The sequence below is a fragment of the Ciona intestinalis genome, chromosome 1 (assembly GCF_000224145.3).
Source record: "Ciona intestinalis chromosome 1, KH, whole genome shotgun sequence".
NCBI classification, from domain to species: Eukaryota; Metazoa; Chordata; class Ascidiacea; order Phlebobranchia; family Cionidae; genus Ciona; species Ciona intestinalis.
In genome coordinates, this window is record NC_020166.2 from 1,979,279 (window position 1) to 1,999,029 (window position 19,751).

General features: G+C 34.4%; 2 protein-coding genes and 1 long non-coding RNA gene across 14 annotated transcripts in view; 1 reads left to right on the plus strand and 2 right to left on the minus strand.

The window, feature by feature from the left end:
- LOC113475034 overlaps positions 1–3,912 on the minus strand; it is a 9,890-nt gene extending 5,978 nt beyond the window's left edge. For all 6 annotated transcript variants that reach the window (XR_003396773.1, XR_003396770.1, XR_003396769.1 and 3 more), the window contains exon 1: positions 3,579–3,912. This is a non-coding gene — a long non-coding RNA (uncharacterized LOC113475034). The remainder of the gene's footprint in view (positions 1–3,578) is intronic.
- On the plus strand, positions 115–3,003 carry LOC100176474 (sulfotransferase 1C2-like). Its single transcript, XM_002124306.5, has 6 exons — positions 115–269; positions 445–554; positions 1,132–1,279; positions 1,556–1,671; positions 1,870–2,026; positions 2,400–3,003. The coding sequence occupies exons 1-6, from the start codon at positions 224–226 to the stop codon at positions 2,510–2,512; spliced, it is 690 nt and encodes a 229-aa protein (XP_002124342.3). The 5' UTR covers positions 115–223; the 3' UTR covers positions 2,513–3,003.
- Positions 3,913–4,357: 445 nt separating the features above from the next.
- Positions 4,358–19,343, minus strand: LOC100178786. Of its 7 annotated transcripts, none has more exons than XM_026837477.1 (33): positions 19,173–19,343; positions 18,968–19,109; positions 18,764–18,877; positions 18,174–18,350; positions 17,929–18,006; positions 17,758–17,813; positions 17,448–17,535; positions 16,927–17,067; positions 16,683–16,756; positions 15,481–16,558; positions 14,917–15,113; positions 14,379–14,523; positions 13,941–14,054; positions 13,584–13,754; positions 13,120–13,248; positions 12,646–12,753; positions 12,028–12,118; positions 11,765–11,836; positions 11,506–11,555; positions 10,903–11,193; positions 10,516–10,629; positions 9,929–10,021; positions 9,575–9,652; positions 9,281–9,370; positions 8,660–8,718; positions 8,017–8,095; positions 7,445–7,503; positions 6,842–7,004; positions 6,352–6,487; positions 5,901–5,976; positions 5,512–5,623; positions 5,087–5,222; positions 4,358–4,667 (listed from the first exon to the last, which is right to left on the minus strand). In XM_026837477.1, exons 1-33 carry the CDS (start codon positions 19,313–19,315, stop codon positions 4,570–4,572), a joined length of 4,752 nt encoding a protein of 1,583 aa, XP_026693278.1. In that variant the 5' UTR covers positions 19,316–19,343; the 3' UTR covers positions 4,358–4,569. The 7 variants fall into 7 exon arrangements, with proteins under 7 accessions (XP_026693278.1, XP_026693280.1, XP_018670841.2 ...); XM_026837479.1 differs by having other exon boundaries at positions 12,646–12,747; positions 13,114–13,248; XM_018815296.2 differs by having other exon boundaries at positions 11,765–11,833; positions 13,114–13,248.
- Positions 19,344–19,751: the final 408 nt, after the last annotated feature.

Consider the following 19,751-nt stretch of genomic DNA (forward strand, 5'->3'; position numbering starts at 1 on the left):
GCGATAGTGTTGTTAGGTTTAAACACTATTCATAGAATGTTAGTTGTATAGGCTACATACCATTTCCCCTACGAATTACGATTACCAAAAAATAAGTGGGTTTATAGACTTTACTAATGGTCGTAACTCATTAAAATGTTTTACCTGCGGAACAGGCACAACTTGGCTCCGTGAAATCATCCATCAAATACTGTACAGCAATGAACCTGATCTTCTTGCAAAGATGAAACACTTTTCGCCAGTTTTTTCATGCTTGGAAATCGGGCCAGGTACTTGTGCATTAATGCTAAAACATGTAAGAAATGAAATATCATTAGCCAGTTTAACACGAAGGGGCCCATTTTATACTTCTCCATGATTACATTATTAATCCTGTGTCAAATGGGACGAGAAAATGGAATAAAAAGGTGCCCTCCCACCCTAATATAATTATTTTTATATTAGTCAGCAAATTCGAAGTGGTGGATAATCTTATTATGCGACAAAGAGTTTTTATGACCCACTTGTCACCAGCATGCTTAAACTTTGACAAGTTTCAACGTAAAGGTGTAAAGGTTAGAAAATACATAAACACCATGGACAGTATGTTACTGAAAAGTCTGCATGTATTTTGATGAAGTTTTGTTTCTGCACTGAACCTAACTGAAAACCATATAGGTATGTAGTTTTTGTACGCGTCGCGTGTTTTGTGTTTTCAGAAACAATTTTATGAAACAAAGCTAACAAAACGGCATCTTAAAAGTTATTGCGAGACGTTTAAGAGTCTGTAACGGTAAAGTGTGATATGCACTTAATTATTCTATCACTAGATACATATTGAGTATACGCACCGATTGAGTGGCGTGGGAAAAGACGAGACACCTTTAGCACATAATGTCCAAATATCTTGTTTTAAACAAATAACAACGGCCTATGAGAGTCGTGGGGATACGGTTTTATAATTCTTTGAATGTTTCGTTTTCTACAAAATGGGACGAGAAAATAGAATAAAAAATTGTCCCGTCCCGTCTCACCCCACCCGACCCCAGTATATGTATTAAAATTATTAGCTTTGAAATGCCTCAATTCGTCTATGTATAGGACATCGGTCCTATTTAAACTATTACAAATACTTACAATTTATTTTATCAGCTTATCTACATCATGAGAAATCCCAAAGACCAAGTTATTTCCTGGTATCACTTTGCTCATCAACACCATTTCATTCAAAACAAAGTCGAACCTTGGGACCAACTTTGTCCTGAAGATTTCGGCAAGTTCATTGATATCTGTATAGAAGGTGGGTTGTGTTTATTACTTGTCGTTGCTACCATGGTCTATGGAAGTTGTGAGGATACAGTTGTAAAATTCTTTGGCTGTTCTTTGTTCACTTACAATGAGAGAAAATAAAATGAAAGACTATCCCATCTTCCCCCACCCCTGTTATACGTGTCTCACATTAACCATTTTGGTTCAGGCAAAAATGTTATTTCTTTCTAGCATTCTCACTTGCAGAATGACAGTTAAAGTTATATCTGCAGAAATTACAGTCGCGTTATCCCATTATTATTAACAGGAAATCAAGGATACTTTGGAAAGCAAAGAGAAGGCTACTTGGAACACGTAAGATATTGGTACGAACATAAAGATGACCCAAATATTCTATTTGTGATGTATGAAGATTTACAGCGGGTAAGAAGGAATTGAGGAGGCATATTTATTAGTTACTTTCAATGCAACCACAATGGTAGCTGCATCGAGCAACGAACTCGGTACCTTCTATCGTTACTAGCCGAGTTCTCTAGCAAGTATAGCATGGCGCATACTACTATACAGTTACGTGACTGCCCCAAATTAAGCTTTTAGTAATCTCCTAGTTCTTCAAAACAGGATTTTTGCAAAGAAGTTCGGAAAATATCCGATTTTCTTGAAGTACCGCTTTCAAATGCACAAGTGGATCAAATAATGAAAAACACGTCAATACAGAGCATGAAAAAAAATGTGCCAGACAAAGCAACAGACCTTGCAAAATCTATGGTCAGAAAAGGTAGTCAAATTTTAAAAAAATGTTGATTGAGAAAGAATGAATTATACACTTACACTTACTTATTCTTGTGTAGTGGGGCAACTTCAGAATTTATAGCATGTGTTCCAGAATTTATATCATGTTTTTCCTATGTCCTTGGATGTCAAACACCTCTTGCCTGCAAAATACGTTTACATTAGTTTTTTTTAGAGTACATTGCATTATAAATGTATCTTGTCTAAACTCTCAGCTATATATTAAATATAAAGAAAAAAATACGAGGTGTATAAAACAGAACATCCATGTTATAAGGACTGTCTTTGTCCCGGAGAGCGAGGATAAATAAGTTACATTTATTCGGATTGCTATCCATATAACTAAACTACTTTTACAGGTAATGTAGGGAATTGGAAAGATCATTTCACAACCGAACAATCTCAATATTGTGACGACAAAGTGAAGAGAATATTAGGAAACACCGACATACAGTTCACTTACGAACTTTAACCGTAACATCTCCAAATATTCTTTATTATCTGTATGTTTTCACTCGGCGAGTAACTTATTTGTTAATACATCTGTTCTGCTGCGCAATCTTTATGCACCGCTTGCCCAATTACTAATTATGCAATTTTTTTACGATTATTTTATTTTTTATACGACTATTAGTTTGGGAAAACATTGACTGACTACTAGTTTGAAGCAATGATCGTTAAGTGCCTCACCCAAGAACACATACGTCTACAATGGAAACAGCATTAAGCTTACACAATGGCAAAGAAGTTTCTTGTAAATACGCTTTTTACCACAAGTGTGTTTGCGACTGTTTTGTTCGTATGAATGTAACTTAATTTATCCCCGCGTGGCTGGAAAAAGACAGTCGTTATATACGGGTGTATACATCACCTCTTGCCAGCTTACAAGTTACCATGTATATTACATTTTTATGTTTCTCTATCCTGTATTATTTAGCTCATCATTAAAATATACAAGTTTCAGTTTCATTTTAACATTTTCCCATAAACAAATCACTATTTAAACATGTCAGTTTTGTGCAGTCTAACGAATTGTTTCCTTCATGGCGTTTAATCAGCTTGTGTACATTTATTAGATTTGAACGTGCCCATATTAAGTGTACACATACGTTTATAATACAGCCTACTTTACTTTCGTTAATTTTGTGAAATTCACTGGTAAGCGGAGAAGGTGCCAAGCGAGGAACGAAAACACTGTGCTTTTACTGGTTACTGACAAAAATGTATATATAGTAGGGTGGGGGAAGATGGGACACCTTTTCGTTTAGCTTTCTCTTTTCATTTGGTAGTAAACAAAGAACATTCAATGAATTATAAAACCGTATCTTCACGACTTCCACAGACCGTTGTTAATTATTTAAAACATGGTCAGCCTATTTGGATATTATATGTTAAAGGTGCCCCATCTCCCTCCACTCTACTGTATACTAAAACTAAGAGATAAAGAAACTACTTTAGCAATTCTACAAACAACAGGTAAACCATTGATACACATACATGTATTAACTATGGGTAAACAATTAGTTTGATTGATTTACCTTGGGTGGTTGAAGTTGATTGTCCTTACTAGGTGTCGCTCAGAAGTTGTTCTTTTTCGATTTGTTACGACGTGGGAGTTTCCCGACGTAGTAGGTATAATACTACCTTCATTCTCGAAAGGTTCATTTCCAACTGCCCTTTTGGAATATCTAACCTCGATTAGAAGGACGACTTGGCCAGTGCTTAGACATGAGTCGAAAGTATCTGAGTATATATCTTTATTGTTGATTTGACGTATTTGTAGGCATACCTACTTATGCTACTTCTTTATTTGCTTCGTATAAAAACGGGTACACAAATCATCGTTTACACACAATCTCAATGACATTCGCCCAGTATCCAGTCAACAGAATGCCAATGTCCTAGTTAGCCGGCCAGCCGACACGTGGCTATTGCGTGCCAAGAATGCAGCAAGAGACGCTGTAGTTGATTAGGCGCGGTCAATCAACCAGAGGCACAACAATGATTACTACAATGTTGTACTCACTCCGTATACATAACATTTGACAAACTGGTTTCCGGTTACGCACAACAAATGGGTCAGTCTGTACTTCAACTAAAACAAAGCATAGACAACACTGCATCACATCAACTCCATGGCATATCGGAAATATGAGACACGAAATGCCGCCACTAAAGGAGTGGTTAGGTGTTGTTATGCACCCATGTCCTACCTGCTACGTTGTCCTCTATACTCAACACTTCCTATAAATTTCCGGCGTCTTCATTTGCTCGTCCCTATATAATTTAGCCAAGAATGGGTGAGCATGCGAGTTAGTGCTGTATATCACACACTACAAGTCATTCCTTTGTTTATTTTTTTGGTTCGAAAACAGATGAAAGAAAATACTGATAAACGAAATTGGAACAAAAGAAATGAAACATGATAAAATGGCATACAAAAAAATGAGGTAAAAATTAAAAGACCACTATATAAACAAAAACATGATTAAGAACTAAAACAGAAAGAAAAAAGGCAAACTAAATTCACTAATTGGAAATTTTGAACAACAGTGTAAGTGGAACCGGAGAATCCACAACTGGCAAACTTTCCCAAACTCGAACTGCATAAGTCTCCATGTTGGCCACTGCACAAACAATAATACCTAATGTTGTTGGAAAATAACATATAATACTATGGGGTAAGTTGGGATATCGTTAGTAGGTATAGTAGGGTGGGGAAAGATGGGACACATAATCATTTTATTTTATTGTCTCATTTAGTAGTAAACAAAGAAAATTATAAGAATTACAAAATCGCATCTTTACAACTCCCATAGACGTTGTTAATTGTTTAAAACACAATAAGGATATTTTGATATTACGTGCTAAAAGTGTCCCATCTCCCCCCACTCTACTATATATATATTATATATTTCCTGAGCAAATTTTAAACAATTAACAACCATCTTTAAGAATGTTTGCTACCAAATGAGACAAGAAAAATAAAACACGTCCCGTCTTACCCCACCCTACTACACTATTTATTACTGTAGAAACATGTTACCTTTTTTAATAATTGAATGTTCAAATATATTTGTGCAATGAACAGCTTGTGCTGGCAGATGAATAAAAGCTTCAACCATTGGAAGCAACTTGTCTGTGTTAAGCCAGAGTGTTGTCCCATAATCTACCAAGTAAACCTGTGTAATAAACATTTAAAGATTTGGTTACCAGCGCTGTGGCACAGTGGTAGCAAGCCTGCATATAACTCAATAGGTAATAGGTTCAAGGCTTGTTGCTGCCACCATTGTGGCCGTATGTGACCTTGGACAAGACACTTAAAGACAATTGCCATCCACAAAGTGACATGGCGGGAACTCATAAGCGAATATAAGGCGTGTAAAACAGACAACGGTGTTATTGCGGATAATAACTTATATTAATTCATTTTAAAAAAGAAATATGCGAATATGTTACTAGTTAGTTTACCTTTACTCTGATGCTGGTAAAAGAACTCAGTTGTAACACGGCAACCCGACAAAATGTTAATTCATGAATGACGACAAACATTTCACCACATGTGGGAGCTACAGGGCCAAACCTAATTCAAAATAGAAATCATATAAAGCTGTTCAGTGCCGTGGAACAGTGGTTATACTGCATATATATCGTAACTGGAGGTTATGGGTTTAATTGCTCTACTATTGTGGACCTGTGGAGATATTTAAGTGTATGCTACAAGCCAATGATGTCTTACAGGTTGTGCCAAGAAACATAATCACCAACAAAGTTACATAAGTGGTAACTCATAAAGTGCATGAAATAACAACTGTCTTTGCTTCGTCACGTACGGATAATTAAAACAAAACCGAACATACATTCTTCTATTTTTTGAATAATAGGTCTTCATATCTTTTGTCAACTCCAACAACTTTTCAGGCACCAAAGAGAAATCTGTTTTGTTAAAATAGTTTTAAATTAATATTGTTGGTTAAAGTAGATTGTTAAGTTAGTTTAACCAAATTGAATAACCTTTACAAAAAAATGTTTTTTGCCCAACAGGTGAACGATCTTTATTAGCATGAAATAGAAACAAATTCTATACATTTTTCGGCAATTGCTCCAACCCAGTGGTCACTAATGGGTTGTCTAAACTGTTAGCAATATTAAAAAACAATCATGCCAAAGTTACATTCATGGTAACTTGTAAGAGGCATAGGTTGTACAAACACGAAGTGTATGAACACCTGTATTATAACGAGTGTTATTGTCCCACCACGAGAGGATAAAGCAAGTTACATTCATTATCCATACAAGTCATCTTTTTACCTTGTGTAAAGTTTGTCGTTGATTTTTTTATCACATGAGCATAAAAGTCTCTGTCCTTAAGCAGCATTATGACACGTACAATGGCACAAGTATCCGCTTCTAACGTCTCATGGGACATACTATGGTATGATAACACCTGAGGAGTGGGGGCTTACTGGAAGAGTTAAAACTATGTGCACATTGATTAGACCTGTTTTAATATATATTAGGGTGGGGTGAGACGGGACAAGATTTTATTGTATTTTCCTGTCCAAGAAAAATTTTAAAAAATGTTTAAATTTTAAAAAATGTGGTTATAAGACCATGCAAGCCTATATTAAGAATTCAGAAGAAGTTGCAGCAACCCGTGGATTTTCCAAGTAAAAAAGTAATTTCCCTTTAAAAGTCCTTACAAAAATAGAAACCAAAGTTGAAACATTATATTGTCCCATTGCAACCCCTGGAATTTTATAAAAATCAAAGCTATTTGTAAAGAAAATGTTAGCCTTACCTTGGTGGATTGGTTAGCAAGAAGTTGTGTATTACATGGTATATGTTCCCATGCGCATTTATCTCCCCTCCAGCAATCTCCTTTCTGATAATACTTGCAGATTTTTGCACAAGTGTCCACGTTTTCCACTGCCACACATGCATCGTCGGTGTTTGTAGCATAGCTAGTAATAAATTATTTAAGTAAATGTGATTTTTTTATCTTTGCTGGGCAACACAGGTGTTTTTGATTCACACACCTGGCGCCTGCTTACAAGATATCTTATGGCATGTTTAACTTTGAGAGTGATTTTTTTTTTTAAATTTAAACAACCCATAAGGGACCACTAGGTTGGAGCAATTGCTGTTAAATGTCTTGCACAAGAACACATGCACCCACCAAAGATAGCAGTCAAGCCTTGTACCCGTTACCTCTGGGTCAGAAGTAGGGATGGGCAAGATACTTAACTTAACCAGTATTGTTTAAACCAAGAGGTCAATAATAAGTTTTAGCACCCTGGGTGTCAGGGTAATGAGCCAACCCTGGCCTAAATCTCATGTCCTATAGCGCGATGTAGGACCTCAACCATGTAGACGTAGAGAGAAAAAAACAACTCATTCTTACTTATTTCGATTCGAATTAAAATCTTCCGCCATTGGGTTCCAATATTGTGGCAGTGAATCCTATAATTAAGTTCAAAATATTTGTATGCAGTTGTTTCTAATGATATTTTACTGTGTTTAACATAATATAGTAGGGTGGGGGAAGTTAGGACATCTTTTCGTTCTATTTTCTCGTCTCATTTCAGTAAACAAAGAACATTCAAAGAATTAATAAACCGTATTCCCACAACTTCCATAGACCGTTAATAATCGTTTAAAACAAGATCAGGATATTTGGAAATTATGTACTAAAGGTGTCCCATCTTTCCCCACAGTACTATATATATTTTTTGTTTTTCGGTTGCAGTAAAATCCGAAAATATAGAAAAGCAAAAACATGGAAATTAACTGTAAAACGAAAGTTTAATCAACTGTAAAACGAAAGTTTTATTAACTGGTTTTATTAAGTGTAAAACGAAAGAAAAAAATTATTAAAAAATATTGTGACACTTACACCTGACAAAAAGTTTTTAAAGGTTTAAGAGCCACACTTTTTAACAAATACTTTTTAAAATTCAATCAGTATTAACTTACTGCCAGATATTTCTGAACATTTGAAAACGAATTTTCATTTTCACCAGAATCTTTCAAAACATCCACAGAATATTCACTTTTGTAAAACAAGAAAGTTATGAAATATTTTTTGTAACGTAATGGTGAATTGAACATTTTTATCCTTGCATGGACAGGAAACGACATTTGTTATAACACCGGTGTACTGTTTCATACACCTCGTGCCAGCTTACGAGTTACCATGTATGTAACTTTAAGGGTGATTGCTTTTTCTGTATGGCTGATAGCTTAGATTTTAGAAAACCCAGTAGTGACCATTGGGTTGGAGCAATTGCCGATAAGTTTCTTGCCCAAGGACTTGTACGCCAAACAATGGTAGTAACCATTCATCTCTGGGTTAGAGGCACGCACACTAATCACTATGCCATGGCAACAAAACTCAAATATTAAAATCAGGAGAAGCAGAAGGAAGAGGGCGAAGAGAAAGGAGAATGGATGGAGTTGATCTGTAACATCCTAACTTCTAAAGGAAGGGTGCAGAAGGCACACAGAAATGCCATGAAAAGGAGACCTATGGTTCCATGAGGGCTATAGCACAATACATACATCCTTTGGTTACAATGCAGGCACACGAGCAGCAGAGCAATAAATAAATACAACTCACTCTTTAGAGAAGCATGAAGTTGGTGAGAGAGAACTTGAACCAATATTTTCATCAAGTAACTGCAAACATGATATACAGTTATGTGAGAAATGAAATATTAATTTAGAATTTTCATGTAAAATCTTGTTACACATTGGTGTTAAATGCCAAGAAAAAGCCACAAAAAAAAATTAGTTGAAAATACCAAGGACAAGTATTATTAATAAAAGTTATGTAAAAAAAACTATACTGTTGTTACCCAGACTCTTTAAAAAACATATGGCTAAAATGAAACTTTTTACAGTCTCATCTTTTCCAAATTACTGTATTTTACATACCACAAACGTTTTTGTTTAATTTTGTTAAATTAATATGGTAAACAAAATGTTTTCTGAAAAAAATATTATTTTTCTTTTTATATAGACCTACACAAGCAAGGATCTGATGCTACAAAAAGATAACGGTCAAAAATTAAAACCAACCAACTTTATGGTCTATATAAATAAAAGACTGACAATGCATTTATGCGAAATATACATCTTTTATTACACAATACTGTATTTCTTATCACAAGAACTATTTGGTTCAGATCAGAGTCAGATTCGCGAAATTTATTAAAGTTAGAATTCTCTGAGCATTTACCTTTATTGATTGAGTTATATCTTGATCAATACGAGCCAAACCAAGCAACATCATTATGTGGGATATGTTCCATAGTAATTTGTTTCCATTCTGGGAAAAAATTAAACACGGTATAACAACTCCAAAACTATTCAAATATAAAGGGACCAATGGGTTAGAGAAAATGTTTCTGATAAGTGTCTTTTCCAAGGACACATTCGCCGACAATAGACGCAGCATCGAGCCTTGAACCCGTATCCTCGGGGTAGAAGTAGGTGAGATGCTAGTGCAACAGACATGTGTTATTCTACATACCTGGTCAATTGTAGAGAAATAGAGCTGAGTACAAACAGGGTTGTCTTCATCAGGTAATGGAATAAACTGTGCCATGATCTATATATGAATGAATGAGTGTAACTTACTTTATCTTTGCGTGGCCATAATTAGACTGTCATTATAACAGGGGTGTTCATACACCTTGTGCTAGCTCACCAGTTACCATGTATGTTACCTGTTACTTTGTGGGTGAATACTTTTTTGGATTTTTTTTCATATATTTTTAATGTATGGCTGATAATTTGGACAACTAATTAGTGACCACTAGGTTAGAGCAATTGCTATGGGTATCTTGCCCAAGAACACACACACAAAACACTTTGAAATAAATACCTCATGTTTATCCGTGTGATATTGAAACCATGATGTGCATGATATACCCAGTATGTTGTTTGTGTTGTCCCAATCATTCATATATGGTTGAATCTGTGAAGAAAAATAATATATATATGATATATATGTAGGAATATTATGATAATAACTTTTATTTGTCTCTTCGATATAGACGAAAAGATGGAAAGATATTTTAAACGAAAATACAGGATAGAGCAACAAAACATCAGTTGTTAACACAAGCCTACAGGTAAAAACATATTGAATGAATGAATAAAACGAATGGTTTTACATTTAGTTGAAAGATAGTAGGGTAGTCGCTGGTCGCTACACTTAAAATTATAAATTCATAAAAGTGCGGATTTAAACTGCAGGGGTTTTTAAACTTTTTGGCTCCGGACTGCTTTTAGTTTTTCACAACCCTTTATAATTAATTGTATATTATAATATATGCAGTAACTTGTAAAATTGATAAATTCTCGCGACCCCTTTGCTTTTATTATATAGGTGACTATCAAAACACATATACAGTCCAAACACATACAGCATGTTAAATGTCTAAAAAACTAAAAACAAATTGTGCTTACCCCATATAAGCAGCAATGAATAGAAAAAGGTGGTTCTGATGTGAATTGACTTGAAATTGGACAAATATCATCTTTGTTTACAGTTTTACTACGTCCATAATCCAATAAGTGAACCTGGGAAATTCAAAATATTATCAAAACTTTTGTTTATATATTCCCTAATAAAGTCTCGCCAGATAGCAGACGAAAACGCTGGAAATACACTATGTGTTTTTACCAGATAAGCCGTTAAAACATTATTGACATTATGCCTGGTAGCAGACATTTCAATCATAAAAGAAAGTTTTTGAAAGAAAAGATGACAAATATATATACTAAGAATTATAATCGCGACTCCAATTACTGCACTCCTGCCCCCACTGGTTACACCCCTGTTCAAACCCTTACCTTCACACTGGTGGAACTTTGAAAACCAAGAATAAATGCTCTGTACCAAACCTCAGAGCACAAAGCCACACAACGAGTCCCATAACTTGGGAAATCTTTAAACTGCAATCTACTGGTCCAAGGTTGGGAGTAAAACAAGTTTAATTCCTGTTGGAACCGGTCAAGACTGCTTTGATCCTCTTCAATTTGAATTTGAAAAGAGAAAGGATTTTCCACCATGGATAGTTTGACTTTCACCATATCATCGGTTGGTGTTGATGGTGGTTTAGTTGGAGTGGTTCGTGTGCTTGTCTGTAATGCAGAATGAATGAAACTTGTTTTGGTTACCCCAGGTTGCTATAACTTTACTAATATATGAAAAGGGTGTTTTTAAATATGACTGTCATAAAAAGATAAATTGCTTTATCCTTGCATGGCGACAAACTGACATTTGTTATAACACAGGTGTTCTGTTTCATGCAACTCGGGCCAGCTTAGGAAGTACCACATATGTAACATTGTGGGTTTTGATTTCTGTATTGCTGACAATTTAACAACTCATTAGTGCCCATCTAGGGAACAGTAATGTTCCATATTGAAAACACGAATTAATAAATTACCGACCTGCTTTGAGTTTGTGTCTGAAACCTCAGTTTTAAATTCGTCTAAACATTCTGTAATAAATGAAGAATATAACCATCTATCAAGAATTTAAATGATAAAGATTACTGTTTAAACAAATTCTTTATATATAAAATTCCAACTAATGTTATGTTCATACATACACCCTTTTTTCTTTTTTTAAATACTATGATTTTAGGTGGTAAAGGACATTCATTTTAAAATATTGCTTTTGTCATATTTGAAGCAATAAAAGACATACCATTAGTTGGAGAACTAGTTTCGCTTGGTAACTCAACCTTGGTAGTGGAAATGAGTGATCTGTCCACCTCTTCTGGTGAAATAAAACACATACATAAAAATGTACTGCAGCAACATTTACCACAAGTTATGTTTTTATTTCTCTACCGGAGACTTTAGATTTCTATGACAATTAGCCAATTACCCATGGACATTTCAGAAGAACTATATATTAATACAATGTTTTTTATGTAAAACTAGTTTAAACTACTAATTATTTCAAACCTCTTTCAGAAAATATAAAACTGTTAAAATCATCATTGCTTTCAACTTCCATTTGTTTTGTAGGCCTGTCTTTTTTTATCGGTGGCACAACCTATGTTAAAATGATATTTTTAATTACAAATATAAAGTTAGTAACAATTAAGAACATTATAACAAAATAAATCCTTCCCGTACATCAGTATATATTGATACGGATTCCACTGCCAATATGCTACCATTGTGGGCTTATGTGTCCTTTGGCAAGACACTTAATGGCAATTGCTTCAACCCAGCAGCCATTATTGGGATGATTAAATTGTCAGCCATACCGAAAACACAATCACCCACAAAGTATCATACTTGGTAACTTTAAAGCGGGCACGCGATGTATGAAAAGAACAAACAACTGTTGTTTTCTGGCTATGGGAGGATAAAGCAAGTAACATTTATATGTTTTATCCATACTATACTAGTCTACAAGAGTAAATCTATGATAGGGACATAGGGTCATAGACCAACTCTGGCTCAATCCTGAACACAAGGCCTCATGGCATGCTTTGCCAAAGGACCTTACCAATATATAACAGAATACTCAACATATTGTGCACATTGAACAAGAGCATAAACAGTATAACTTACCAAAGGTGAACAAATCAATTCATTTTCATGTATACTTTCACAAGGTGATTTATTTAATGAAACGTGTGACTTTGTATTTGAATAGGTTTCATTTTCTTCACACTGTACCTTAATTGAAGTATTTTTTAAAGTTTTTTAGGGTACGTTAACATAAGAATTTATAAGTTAACAATTTGTGCTGTATATAATAATAATATAACTTAATAATGAAAAAAATCTATTTTGGCCTATGGTAAAATCATTAAAAACATCCACAGTTTGGTATTATAAATACTTGTGCTAATCTACAGAGTGGTACACCTTATAGTTTAAAAGCTAGTAACAATGATGAATAAAGGAAAGTAACTTCAAGCCTTGACAAAATAAAGACTGCAGTAACAAGAAAGATACTGCAGTTGGCAAAACACACAAGACCAGTCATTTTAAGTTACCTATATCTGTTTTTTTTATAGAAAACATCAAAACTACCTTGGCTTTGGTAATGGCTTGGCATTGATCTAAACAGGATTCATTGGTATTAACTTTACCTAAAGTTTCGTTGTCAAAATTTGCATGGCCAAGTACCACCATTGTGTCAGCTACACTTTTTAGCTTTACGTCACTCTGTAGTGGGAAAGAAAAAACAGGTTTTATTTCGTTTAAATGGATGTATGCAAAGTTTGTACTTAAATGTATTTGTGTCATTGTGTATATGTGATTTTTTTAAACTGAATGGGTATAAAAGCAAAGTATGCACCTAAATGTATGTGTATGTAACTTTGCTTAAATAAATGTATGTTATCAGAAAAATGAAAGTTGTTATAACACTGGTGTGTGTTCTGCTTGACTGTTTCATACACAGGGCCGGTTACAGGTTACCACAAATGTAACTTTGTGGGTGATTGTTTTTCTGCATGGCAGACAATATAAACAACCCATTACAACCAATAATATTATACCTGAGGTAAGTCAGTGTAGTAGAGTGTCACTTCAGTTGTATTACGATCACTTGTGTCGTGAAATTTGACCGAAAATTCTTTTCCAAGAGTATGTTGGTCAAACCATGAAACGGTGAATTCTGACCAACCAGTTTCATTTACTACACCAGACCTGTGTGTTGCTGGTGCGACCTACAGATAGAATGAATGAAAGTAATTTGCTTTAAACCTCGCATGGTTGGAATACGACAGTCGTTACAACAAATGTGTGTTTTGCTTCATACACCTTGTGCCAGCTTTTGAGTTACCAATATAACTTTGTCGTTTTTCTGTATGGCTGACAAAATAACACATAAATAGTTATAATCCCATACTTACACCATGTAAAGAACAAGGTATTGCTTGACAAGGCACATCAAAAAACTTGCAATGAATGTGCCGCAAATCCTCCATCTTCACATAACAGATATTTCCATAATCAATATAACTGACCTGCGAAAATGAGAATATTATTCGTTGAAAATTTTTCTGGCACCGTGGCTCAGTGGATAGGCACTTTAATCTTAATTCATACCCAAGAGATACTGGGTTCAATTCTTGATTTCTTGATGCTGATAAGTGTTTGTATCCTTACACAAAAGACAATTAAACTTGTTCTTTGCCTTATTAATTACAAAACATTGCACTGAATGATCATTTTTTTTAGATCATTTTTTTAGTAAAATAGGTAATGTCCTCCCTGATTTTCTAGCTTGCTGTGGTGGCAGATAAACATACAATAAAGAATAGTTGATTTAGTAGCTGCAGTGTACCCACCAAAATTGTTTCATCTTTTTTATTAAATTTTATAATCTTAGCTCTGTACCATTCACCATCAACATACAATGAAGCACACACGGTATTTTTCAATGGCATTGTGGAAAAACTGAGAGATTTTGACCAGGTCTCTGAGTAGAAATCACTAAAACACAAAAGGAATTTAATATGTACACTCCACTGAGCTTGACACAAAAGTGACAAAACTTATGATATTTTAAACTGGAACCAACATAAACCAGCACAGACCCAAATAAAAGTTCACTGAATTCATAATGCCGCTACCAGTGTGAACGTTTGTATTTTTGGAAATCAGCACAGACCCAAAGTGAATACAAATCTGTGGTCACCAATGGGTTGTCAAACTATGAGAAAACAAAGATAAAAAAACAAAAAAATACAATAAATTACAAAGTTACATTATATATGGTAACAGTCACGAATCACGATATGTATAAAACAAAACAACCGAATTAGCATACAGATGACAAAGTTTAATATAATATATACATAAAATTGACACCAATGTTATTCTTACTTTAATTCTCTTTGAAGGTTTTCCAATGTTTCGTTCGCATTGGAAAGTTGAACATGGAAAAAACTTGGGTCGTTTACATCGCAAACAACAACATTAACTAGATCTTTGTTCACTAAATCTTCATTTTTTATCGATTTATTTTTCTTCTCTGAATTAGTGTCGGGAAGATCCATGATGGGACAAATATCTTCATTTAACTGGAAAATCAGATGGTTAGTTAACATTTAGTGATTAGGAATGCATGCCTCTGGACTGGAAAATACCGGATTCGGTTGGAGACTTAATGCAACCAGGATTATGGGTGTGTAGACACTTACCAGACATTTGCACAACATAGTGGTCACTATAGGCTAACCAAATACGCAGTTACAGTCAATCATTAACAAGTTATCCACTACAACTATGCGTGCAATGTTACTCTACTATAACTTTGTGTTGCCCTACCATGTAGGGATAAATCAGTAATAATAATAAGTTAATAACTTTGAATACAAATATTTTTAACAAAGTAATGCAATCCAAAAAACTGTAAATTCCTTAAAACAAGCAAAAAATTATCCTTACTTTAATAATAGATGCATCAACCTCATCAAGTTTCTTGTGAGACTGATTGTCGCCAGAAATTTTATTTTGCTCTAAAAATAATTTCTCTTTTTTTCCAGTTGTCCCTCTACTTGGTTCAACACTTAGAGTACATTGACCTGTAGAAGTCCCAACTGTTTGTGCTACTTCGGCAATTGTATCATTTTTTGCTGGTGTAAGCTCTCCAGATTTACTGATTGCATTTGGTGTTGGATATTTTTCTTGTACACTTTTATCCCTGTCGAATTTACCTTTTATGTCCATGTAGTCAGCATGGGGTATCTCACTCAGCATTACATTCATATTTTCTTCTTCTTTTGTGTTATTACCAGAGTTTTGTGTCTTCTCTGTTAGCTTCATAACTGAATTCTTTTCTTGGTTTGTGGTTTTAACAACACTTTTTTGATTTTCTTCTTGTTTTGAATTTTTAATAGAATTTATTATTGTTCCTGTGGGCCTCACAACTGAAGTTTCTTCCTGCTTAGAACTTTTTACAATATTTTTTTGTTCTTCATCCTGCTTTGAATTTTTAACAAACCCTTTTTGAATTTCTTGCTTTGTGTTTTTCACAGCACTTTTTTGGTTTTCTTTTTGACTTGTATTTTTAACCCCATGCTTTGGATTTTCTTCCTTCTTTGTGTTTCCAAAAACACTTTTCTGATTTGCAAATCTTTTTTCAAATCTTCTTGGTACACTGTCAAAGTTCCGTTTTGTAATTTTGTTGTTGTTTTGCACAGAATTTCTGACCTTTTTCCCGTTGTTTTTATTCAGTAGTTCTGCGGAAAAAATGCTTACTGTTGTTGGACTGAGTTTTGCATATTTAGTTTGTTGTGAACTTAGTAAAACATCTGCTTTCTTTTGGTTATCAACTACAGGCACTGTTTCTGATACTTGTTTTTTGGCCATGAGTTTGTTAATTTCTTCAGTAGTTGTCTCTTTCCAATATTTTAAAATGATCGGAATTTCCGTTCTATTTCTGTGCTCAAAATTTTGTTCAGACTTCCCTGTAGCTTTTTTGCTCTTTGAGTTGCTTTGTAAAGGTTTATAACATTGATCAGTTCTGAAAGACAAACACAAAAAGTTGGCTCTCGCTAACGTCATGAATTTTGGTGGCTTTGGAGTGCCATGTCATATATTTGATTATTTGGTGGCTTTATTTTGAAGATGACTAATATATATTTTACCTGCATTTTCTTGGTTTATAAAATTTAGCAGACTCTAAGTCCCAATAATCCTCTTTCATGCAACTCTTCTCATGCTGCAACAAACAATATTTAGCAATTTTTTTAAAACAATTTTTGACTTTTGACTTTTTGTTTTTGCATGGGCTAATGCTTCACACTTCAAATAAAAAAGGAAAAGTACCCCCCCCTATACTTTTGGGGTTGAAACCACCCCATTTTTCTGGCTGTGCCCCTGTGTTCATACCTCAGTACTAACTTCCAGGGCATACGCAGTTCTTTCTTGTTTACTCTTTGTCATTACTTCAAACACTTCACATCCTGAATTACTTCTTTGTACCAAGGAACCAATATGGGTAGATGGGTAAACAACAGGCAAGCTCCGTGTCTATTATAACATAAAAATTAAAAAAAAACATTCTAAACAATAATCACCAACAAAGTTACATATGCAGACAATGCAGTAACTCGTAAGCGGGCACGAATAATAAGTGCCTTAAATAAGATAAGACACCTGTATTATAACGTTTAAAAAAACTCTAAAAATGCACAACAATTATTCATGAAAATTCCCAAAGTTGGACTAAATAAGCTTACCAGCTATTTAAACAATAACGCTATCTATTGGTTTTTGGTTTATATCTACCTTTAATAATCTTACGTATGAACTTATTTTTGGTTCTTTTAGCTTAAAAAGTTTTTTTCTCAACTTGAGTCTGCCATTTGGCAAAAGTAAGACCAGGGTACTGTATAATTCAATGTGAATACCTCAAACTGGCTTTGGAAATCATCACATGTGATATCATTTGGAAGAGAACCAGCAGTCAAAATATTTTCGCTTGATTTGCAAAAGGACCTGTGGCAGAATTTATTAGTTTTGGTTATCAAGGAAAATTGCTCAAACTCAGTGGTCACTAATGGGTTGTCCAAACTGTGAGTCATACAAATAATAAAAACTAATCACTCACAACCTTATATACGTGGTAACCCATACGCGGGCTCGAAGTGTAAAAAATATGTTATAGAAACTGTTCTGCCGCCAAAATCATTACATTTATTGATCAACTTTTTAACAAACCTGTATTCAGTAGATGATAGATCTGAGAGTTTTAATGACGAGGAACTGCTGCCAATCTGTGCAAAATAATACCATTAAAAGTTTTTTTTTTCAACTTTTTCCATAACAAGTGCATTAATTACCATAAGCACTAAATATTTGTTCTACACCACCAATGTAACACAACACTACCTCTAAATCTAAAGGTTCTTTGCAACTGTCTTCTGTTTTGAAACCAAAACCAAGTGAAACTATGACGTCTTGCACCGTCTGAAAAAGATGATTTAAGTTATTTGGCCTATTCTATTTCTTTGAAATTTTTCAAATGTAAAAAGACTACATTGATATGTTGGTGGGAATTAATTAATTTTATGTTAAAATTTAAGATTTGCTTAGCAACTAATCTGTTGTAATATATTTAGCTGTGAAGCACCAACTTTAGACAAGTCAGGGTAGAATAGAACAATCTTAGAAACTCCCATAGAACTTCTGATTTTTCGAAAAGGGAAATAAGCAGAAAATGTTTTGTTCAATAAAGATTCCTCAAACCAACACTTGGCAGCAGAAGACCAAGTATCAACATTGGTGACACCATCACTAACACATGGTGATATCTGGAAAAGTTATAACTTAATGTAACCCACTATATTCTTGCATTTGACAGTCGTTATAACACAAGTGTTGATAGACCTCCTGCCAGCTTACAAGTTACCATATATGTAACTTTGTGGGTAACTGATTTTTTCTGTATGGCTAACAATTTAAACAACCCATTAGTGACTACTGGGTTGGAGCGATTAAATAAATTTCAGTTTTATTCTATGCTATTACGGGTGAGATGCTTTAAAATTTAGGATTTAGGTCAAATTTAGCCCAATCCCCAAGAAATGCCTGTAAATGGACTTATCCCCAAGGACCCATACGCCCAGGATCAATGCCTAACATCAAACCCTACATTCTTATGACAAAATCAATAATGCCAGTACGGACAAAGGCCAATATGAGTTAACTAATTATTAGTTCCTACCCCGTATAATGAACATTTTAGGGCATAAAACGGCAACTGATCAAAAGGAGAAATAAGTTTGCGTAAATCTTCAACATCAACTTCACCCAGGTTCCCATAATCCAAGTAAACAACCTGAAAAATAGTTTGTATTTGGTTTGTATTTGGACCAGCTGTATCTCGTATAGATTTATAAATTTCTTGATGGCAACTTAGGATTAGAACCTGTGCAGTGTTTTTGTCAACATTTATGATCTCAGCTCTGTACCACAAGTGATCTGGTAGATAATACGCAACGCATGTGTCTCCAGGTTTTATCTTATTCTCGAAACGAAACTTCCTTTTCCAGCTTTGACAATAAACTTGACTGTAAACATAGATATGTATTATTATGTATTACTGTGGTTGATTGATTTTTTTAAATTTTTACTTTAAATCATGTTGAAGCTTCGTCAAAAGTTGACGTTCTTTCACCAAATGTACGTAAAACACGCTTGGGTTTACATTTGCAACATCACTAACGATAACTTTCAATAAATCCTTTTTCTTATTCATGCCTGGTTTCCTACTCATATGCAACCAAAGAAATAATACCAATTTTTAGACACAAAACATAACTTGTATACTAGCTTGCACAATTTAAAAGAGAGAGAACAACGTTTACAACGAAAGCGCGCCCAAAATCACGTGACAGGAGGAATCGAATTTGCCATCAGCATTATTAGGGTTGCCCAACATCTTTACTAACTTTGTGGTTACCGGTTACAAAGCCCATGTCCTGTTGTAGTTTAATACAATATTACAAAACACGGAAGGTGTCTCATTCCAACCATAAGGCTCGCACAAACTCGACGTATATTTAGAAATAAAGTGTGGAAAAGTATATATTGTTGTAACAGTTTTTCCGCATGTAAACGCCTCTTTTTTGAGAAGGGCATTCCACTAAAGAGGTTACTACTTGCATTTCTCTGAAGATACCAATTTTTCTTTTGTACAAGTCATGTTTTCT

Coding starts and splice junctions, on each gene's coding strand:
- LOC100176474 (XM_002124306.5), top strand. CDS start 224: ATGAAACACTTTTCGCCAGTTTTTTCATGCTTGGAAATCGGGCCAG. Junction 270..444: donor ATGCTTGGAAATCGGGCCAG/GTACTTGTGCAT, acceptor TTTTTATATTAG/TCAGCAAATTCGAAGTGGTG. Junction 1,672..1,869: donor TGTATGAAGATTTACAGCGG/GTAAGAAGGAAT, acceptor TCTTCAAAACAG/GATTTTTGCAAAGAAGTTCG.
- LOC100178786 (XM_026837473.1), bottom strand. CDS start 19,315: ATGAGTAGGAAACCAGGCATGAATAAGAAAAAGGATTTATTGAAAGTT. Junction 11,837..12,027: donor TTTTATATTTTCTGAAAGAG/GTTTGAAATAAT, acceptor TTATTTCACCAG/AAGAGGTGGACAGATCACTC. Junction 11,194..11,505: donor CAGACACAAACTCAAAGCAG/GTCGGTAATTTA, acceptor TCTGCATTACAG/ACAAGCACACGAACCACTCC.